Genomic DNA, 7,787 nt, shown 5'->3' with positions numbered 1-7,787 from the left:
CTGGGACCCCAGGCGCCCGCCACAACACCTGGCTATTTTTTGGTTGCAGCCATCATTGTTGTTTGGCAGACCCAGGCTGGATTGGAACCCGCCATCTTAGGTGTATGTGGCTGGTACGTTAGCCACTTGAGCCACAGGCACCGAGCCACTCTTTAAAAAGTCTTATAGAAGTCTGAGTATAGTGGCTTACACAAGTAAACCCAGCACTTTGGGAGGAGTGGAAGATCGCTTCAGGCCAGGGATTTGAAACCTGCCTGGGCAATATAACAGGATTATGTCTCTACAAAAAATAGAAAAATTAGCTGAGTGTGGTGGCACAGGCTTGTAGTTTCACCTACTCAGGAGGATGAAACAGGAGAATCACTTGAACCCAGGAATTTGAGGTTACGGTGAGCTATGATCAGGCTATTGCACTCCGGTCTGGGTGGCAGAACAAGACCTTGTCTCTAAAAGAAAGGGAAAAAAAAAAAGAAAGAAAAATTGTAATCTTACCTGTAGTTAGCAGGATAGCAAGAAATCTAAACTTATTTTGGACAAAAGTCATTGGTATCTTCCACCAGTACTCTGGCCATGGCAATTAAGCAAAAGTGGTGGATTATATAGCTGGAGAGGGAACAGGAGCAGGAGGAAAAGATGAAAAGAAAGGACAGAGTTGACACCAAGCTAGGCGAACCAACTATAAGCAATAGAAGAAAGTTTGGGACAGCTCCCATCACTGAGCACCTGCTGCGTGCTGGCCTCCAGGTTCTATGCTTTTTAGCTCCTTTAAACTTTAAAATAAGCCTGTGAAGGAATAAATCTGTGTCTCTGTCGTAAATATGAGAAGACGGAGGCTCAGAGCTGGTAAATCTGCACTACCTCTGGATTCTATAGTTTAATCTTCTGTATCAACAATGTATTACTGGGCGGCGCCTGTGGCTCAGTGAGTAGGGCGCCAGGCCCATATACCGAGGGTGGCGGGTTCAAACCCAGCCCCGCCAAACTGCAAAAAAACAATGTATTGCTTTATTGTCTTCTAATCATTTACCCATCTGGGTTAGTGTTTGGGTGGGAAGGAATGGATGAAAGTAGGAAGCCGTGTAGGAAGCAAAGCTGCTAAGTGCAGATGGTGTTGCAGGCTGTGTGCGGGACTGTGACTGTCACCAGTGTGCTTCAGTGAGCAGACATACCTTAGCGTTAAACTGGTTGAAATAAAGGTAAAGGTAGTTTAAAATGTAGTGTTTTGAATCCCTATTTTAAACTATTTTATATCACAAGGACCCCAGATTCGGATACTAAAAAAGCCAATCTCTAATTACGCAGGATCTCTTGCGAGGGACTCTTGACACCAAAGTTACTTTCCATATCATTTCAGACTCTTGCCTGTATGTTTAAAGCCAAATTTATAAATCTGCAGTTGATTGACAAGGTAACAGTCTTCTGGACAGTGTATAACCTTTGACAGTATTTTCAGAGCACAAATAATAGCTTGACCACATGGGACCTGTTAAAACATACAGCTTTGACTTTTCTGTCTTCCGGAGCCGAAAGGGTGTTATGATATTAATTAAATGAGTCATGTGCTTCTCTTCTTTAATTAGATTCTCTCTAGGAATAATTCATCACCATAGAAATACATCTAGTGTGTCATTCAGTAGGAGTCTAAAATTTTACTTTACCTTTAACTTTCTGCTGTGCCGTTCACAGCCTGCTGTTTGGGCAATGCTCTATCACTTGGAATTGTTTAAATTTCACTTCTTAATGTTTTCATGTAAACTGAAAATAGCAGCTTGACTTTGCAGAGTGAGCTTGTATGGGGGGGGAGGCGACTTGTCGAATTGGGTCTGTAACTTTTCCTCTGGTATGTTTTACTAAGTGTTTCTTAGACTTCTTAAGAAGTTTCCCTTGCTTGGTGAAACCGTTTGAAATTACTTTTTTTTCCTCTCAGGAGACTTATTTCTCTTCTAGTAATTAAGTTTATCACAGGTACTTTTCACGGGTCATCCATATTATCAAAATAGCTCCTCCCACCCTAAAGAAAAGCAAATTGATATGACATGGTCCGATCAACTGAACAATAAATCGTCCAATTCTTTGTCGTAGTACTTTCTCTGTCTTTGTTTTTATTCCTTTAGAAGTAACTGGACAGCCAGTAGATACTGAGTACAATATTTTCTTGACTTCACAGTTTAAAAGTTGAGCGTTATATTAGAGTACATGAAATGATTTCATGTTTACTGGACATAGCATAGGACAGTGCCTTCCTAGGGCTGAATTTATCCTTCTCTAAATGTTTTCAACCTTGTGGTATCATCCCACAGTTAGGAAACTATTCCTGAGCCCTAGCCTCCGTTTCAGGGTCTGTTTCCTAACCCAGCTGCCCTCAGGACTCTCTTTGGTTCAGGCTCCTAAAAAGCCCCTGTGTTCCCCCCTTTCCCTACAGAGTTCTGTCTCTTCATTTATATGATTGCATGACTTTTATCCACTCAGCCTTTAGCCTAAGTTTGAATATTTTTTTTTGTCATCCAGAAACATGCTTTAGAGCCACTTGTCTTGTTTCCTTAAATCATACTGTTTTCATTATACCTTGCTGAGATGTTTTTCCCCACTAATATTTATAACAAGGATTAGATGGTTAAGGAAGGAACGATGTCTAAATTTCAACAGTCAAGCATTTGAAGTTTCCTTATTTTCAGAGAAATCAGAATAGGTGGTATAATTCATTCAAACATACTCCTCCTAAAATAAGTCTGCCAAGTTACAGATTTGTTTTATTCCAATGTACTTGGCATGTTTTTAGTATAATAGTTATTTACTTCCCAGGGGATTATTTTTAAGAACCTTTGTCTGCCGGGTGTGGTGGCTCACACCTGTAATCCTAGCACTCTGGGAGGCTGAGGCAGGTGGATTGCCTGAGCGCAGGAGTTGGAAACCATCCTGAGCAAGAACAAGACCCCTTCTCTAAAAAATAGCAAGGCATAGCTGGGTGTGGCTGGGTGCAGTTGCTTACACCTATTAACCTAGCACTCTGGGAGGACAAGACAGGTAGATTGCTTGAGCTCACGAGTTCGAGACCAGGCTGAGCAAAAGTGAGACCCTCCCTGTTTCCACTAAAACCAGAAAAACTGAGGCAAGAGCCCAAGAGTTGGAGGTTACTGAGAGCTATGACACCATGGCACTCTACCCAGGACAACAGCTTGAGACTCTGTCTCAAAAAATAAGCAGGCATTGTGGCAAGCACCTATAGTCCCAGCTGCTTGGAAAGCTAAGGCAAGAGAGTAGCTTGAGCCCAAGAGTTTGAGGTTGCTGTGAGCTATGATGTCACAGCACTCTACCAAGGGCGAATAAAACAAACCTTTGTCAGAGGAAACTTACTAGAAGTTAGCAAAAAATGATAATATCGAGAATAAATGCTGCTATACAGAGTCTCTTGATAAAATGAACATTGAAATATCAGTCTGTACAAAACACTGATTTAGATCTCAGGGGTTCCAAGTAAACCTAGCCCCTTCTTTCCAGAACTTTAAAATCTTCAAAGCTGTAACTGGTATAAACACAAGATTAACAAACAATATATGCCAGCAAGGTGGATACAGTTAATAGCCAACTATATATAATAGCAAATGTTGAAGATTTAGTTCTAATATTAATTGAAACAATTTTGCACGAAATAGTCACGTTTCAAATGATTGGATCTTGCTGCTGACCTTCAAATTAGAACATTTTTAGTTTTCTTTATTATTCTGGTCATGCCACTCCGTCTGCAATTGCCTTTTACTAATAAATATGTCACGATTTCAAGGCCACGTGTTTAAGATGTGAGAAATGCCTCTATTTCGTGCAAAATTCCAGTCCTAAAACTATTTTTTTATGTCTACCTGTATTGTCAGAAGAAACATCTAGATCAATATCATTTTAACATAGGGATGAATGCTGCCATCCTAGAAAGACGTGGGTTCCTACGGAGAAGTGACTTAGCCTTGAGGCAGCTTTTAGCAGTTTGGGGTGAGCAATGTAAAGACATGCACATATCCGCCCTCTTCTCAGTGGAAGGCTGCAGTGCTATCTGGTAGCCTTGAAAATGTGCCCAGCTGCAGTGTTTAGGGAAGAAATCACCTAATTCAGAGTTTCCTCTATGCGGTCATATAAAGCAACCAATTACTTCTACCATTTAAGAAACTGTCCTAACAAAATGGCCCTCCGTTCCTCTGATGTAGTGGACTGTGTGGGCAAGGATGTTACAGGACTGTGTGTAGAAAATTAAATCTATTCTCAGTGCCTCACTGCCTGCCCATTTGTGTTTCAGGCATCCGGACAAAAACAAAGATCCTGGAGCAGAAGACAAGTTCATTCAAATCAGCAAGGCTTACGAGGTACCGTGTCAGACTTCGTGATACATCCATAGCTCTTAGAAAATATGCCTAAAAGTCTGTCAGAAAGTGCATGATGTACCCCATGCCCTTGACCCAGTTTCTAGGTAATAGTAGAGAGAACGTATTTAGCCGTATGTTGAAATGAATTCCTGAACACTATACCTCTTTAAAAAACTGGCCTATTTTTAAAAGGTTTTAATTAGGAATGTAGAATTACCTTGAATATATGTCTCTTTTGCCTTTTCAGAAGTTTACATCGAAGAATTCACCTGTATTTCTTATATTTAAACATGAGATTTTCAATAATTTTCCAACGTGTCAGCTTAAGTAGGTTGGTCTGGAATATGCATAAAAGATAAGTCCATGACTTCCTGATCTGTGGAGGGTGACACTCTTCAACAAATTAGCTTAGCTCATAGAATGACATATCATCCTAGAACAGATGCTTGAATTTTAGACTGCAAAGCTATTTTTAAGTAAAACAAAGTCAACAGCCTTACAAGGCACTAGACTCAATTCTGTAGCTACTCTTTTGGTATTTACAGCTTTTTATATCTTGGTTTAAATAATCCCAACCCGGGCTCGGCGCCTGTGGCTCAAGTGGCTAAGGCGCCAGCCACGTACACCCAAGGTGGCAGGTTTGAATCCAGCCTGGGTCCACCAAACAACAATGATGGCTGCAACCAAAAAAATAGCCAGGTGCTGTGGCGGGCGCCTGTGGTCCCAGCTGCTTGGGAGGCAGAGGCAGGAGACTCGCTTGAGCCCAGGAGTTGGAGGTTGCTGTGAGATGTGATATCACAGCACTCTACCCAGGGGGACAGCTTGAGGCTCCTGTCTCAAAATAAGAAAAAAAATAATAATCCCAACCTGTAACATATGACCAAGTCAATTTTCTTGAGATTGAGCCATGATAGTCAATGTTAAGTTTTGTTTCACTGAAGTATTTAGTGTCATATTTTGAAATTAATGCCAAAATAAGCTTCTAAACAATAAATATTTTAGTCTTGAATTTAATGTTTCTTTCAAGAGAAGAGTTTCTTGGTCTGTCGATTGACTCCATTTAGACTATCTAATCATGTCGTAATCCAAACATGTATTTTTTCCTATGCTTTCCAAGCTGCTTATAGAAAAGCCCTTTGGGATGGCTTGGCACCTGTAGCTCAGCAGCTGGGGCACCAGCCACATACCCCAAAGCTAGTGGGTTTGAATCCAGCCCGGGCCTGCCAAACAGCAATGACAACTACAACCCCAAAATAGACAAGCGTTGTGATGGGCTCCTGTAGTCCCAGCTACTTGGGAAGCTGAGGCAAGAGAATTGCTTAGGCCTACGGGTTGAAGCTTGCTGGGGGCTATGATGCCACAGCACTCTACTACCCAGGGCGACAGCTTGAGGCTCTGTCTCAAAAAAAAATGAAAGAACAGCCCTGGCTCAGCGCCTGTGGCTCAAGCGGCTAAGGCGCCAGCCACATACACCTGAGCTGGAGGGTTCAAGTCCAGACCGGGCCTGCCAAACAACAATGATGGCTGCAACCAAAAAACAGCCAGGCGTTGTAGGGGACACCTATAGTCCCAGCTACTTGGGAAGGCAGAGGCAGGAGACTCGCTTGAGCCCAGGAGTTAGAGGTTGCTGTGAGCTATGATGCCATGGCCCTCTACCCAGGGTGACAGCTTGGGGCTCTGTCTCAAAAAAAAAAAGAAAAAGAAAAGCCCTTTGGGTTTACCTTTATTTTTTAATTTTCCCTCATTTCATTTTATGAACCTTTTATTATTGGTGGTTTTGATTTCTTATTTCTTTTTTAATCTTTGTAGATTCTTTCCAATGAAGAAAAGAGATCGAATTATGACCAATATGGAGATGCTGGAGAGAGTCAGGGATTCCAGAAGCAGCAGCAGCAGCGAGAGTATCGCTTCCGCCATTTCCATGAAAATTTCTATTTCGATGAATCTTTCTTTCACTTCCCTTTTAATTCTGAGCGGCGGGACTCAATTGATGAAAAGTATTTACTGCACTTTTCACATTATGTGAATGAAGTGGTTCCGGATAGCTTCAAGAAACCCTACCTCATTAAGATCACCTCGGATTGGTGCTTCAGCTGTATCCATATCGAGCCGGTTTGGAAAGAAGTCGTTCAAGAGCTGGAAGGCTTAGGTAAGATCGGTCTATTCATCGGAAGGTGTTCATATAAGAGAAGGTGGGTGGTGCTTGTTGCTGGGGGGGTAGGACGCTGACCACATACACCCAGACTGGCGGGTTCAAACCCGGCCCCAGCCAGCTAAAACAACAACTGCAACAAAAAAAATAGCTGGGCGTTGTGGCGGGCGCCTGTCATCCCAGCTACTTGGAGCGCTGACGCAAGAGAACCACTTAACGAGGTGTGCTCAGAGCAAGGGGCCTGAAGAATGGCTCCTCTGTTTACAACACACCCAACAGGAATCTGGGGTCATTGTGACGAAGGGCAGCGCAAAACTTGTGGCCTCCTGTAAACAAATACCCTACATTTGTAAGGGGAAAGAAAAAAAAAATAGCTTAAGCCCAAGAGTTTGAGTTTGCTGTGAGCTGTGAAACCACAGCACTCTACCAAGGACAAGAGCTTGAGACTCTGTCTCTAAATAAATAAATAAAATAAGAGAAGGTGACTTTTATAGCTCTTGAGTTTTATGGGATATTGATGGGGGAAAGAGCAGTTAATGAGATTTCTCTTCACAAATTGGTGTTTTTTTAGGGACACGTTTTCAGAGAGGAAATACGTATAAGTTGCTTTCATTTTGCATTACTAAATTGAAGTTATATGTAGTCTCCTGACATCAAGTTGGGGGGCTAATACATAGGAGAAACTTCTAAATTACTGGATGAACAAAGTACCCCTTAAGCATCTATTTTAACTCAGATAATACTATGGCATTTGAGATTTTACTGTATATATTAGTTTGCCACTAATAACTGGGTGACTTAAACAACAGACGGTTATTCTCTCACAATTCTAGAGGTTCCAAGTCCAAGATCAAGGCCTCAGTAGGTGTTCTTTCTTGTGAGGCTTCTCCTCTTAGCTGGCGAATGGCCGACTTCTCCCATGGTCATCTCTCCATGAGTCTGGTGTCTCTTTCTGTATCCTTACCTCTTATAAGGACACTAGGCATATTAGATTAGGGCCCACCCTGGGTACTCCATTTGAACTTCACTACTTCTTTAAAGACCCTGTGTTAGTTCAACCTATAGTGTACTTCTAGTAAGTCAGAACTCAAGATGACAAGGATGGCTGAGGGAGATGTACTTATGATATAGTATGTAGTAAGACCCAAGAAAAGTCTTTACAGAGCGGAATGATCTAATCAGATCTATGCTTTAGAAAGCTGGCTGGGGCTTGGCGCCTGTGGCTCAAGTGGCTAAGGCACCAGCCACATACACCTAAGGTGGCGGGTTCAAATCCAGCCTGG

General features: G+C 42.1%; 1 protein-coding gene and 1 non-coding gene across 2 annotated transcripts in view; both read left to right on the top strand.

Moving 5' to 3' along the window:
* DNAJC16 (DnaJ heat shock protein family (Hsp40) member C16) overlaps positions 1 to 7,787 on the top strand; it is a 45,419-nt gene that overhangs the window by 6,200 nt on the left and 31,432 nt on the right. The window contains exons 3-4 of the mRNA XM_012801602.2: positions 4,286 to 4,352; positions 6,162 to 6,501. Coding sequence (XP_012657056.1) covers positions 4,286 to 4,352; positions 6,162 to 6,501 — 407 coding nt within the window. The remainder of the gene's footprint in view (positions 1 to 4,285; positions 4,353 to 6,161; positions 6,502 to 7,787) is intronic.
* Positions 6,723 to 6,853, top strand: LOC111723236. Its single transcript, XR_002771819.1, has one exon. It is a non-coding gene; the product is annotated as a small nucleolar RNA SNORA11 (small nucleolar RNA).

The sequence above is a fragment of the Otolemur garnettii genome, unplaced genomic scaffold, assembly GCF_000181295.1.
Source record: "Otolemur garnettii isolate 467f Iridium unplaced genomic scaffold, OtoGar3 scaffold00009, whole genome shotgun sequence".
NCBI lineage: Eukaryota > Metazoa > Chordata > Mammalia > Primates > Galagidae > Otolemur > Otolemur garnettii.
Note: the sequence above shows the minus strand (reverse complement) of the source record. Positions and strands in the feature narration are given on the sequence as shown.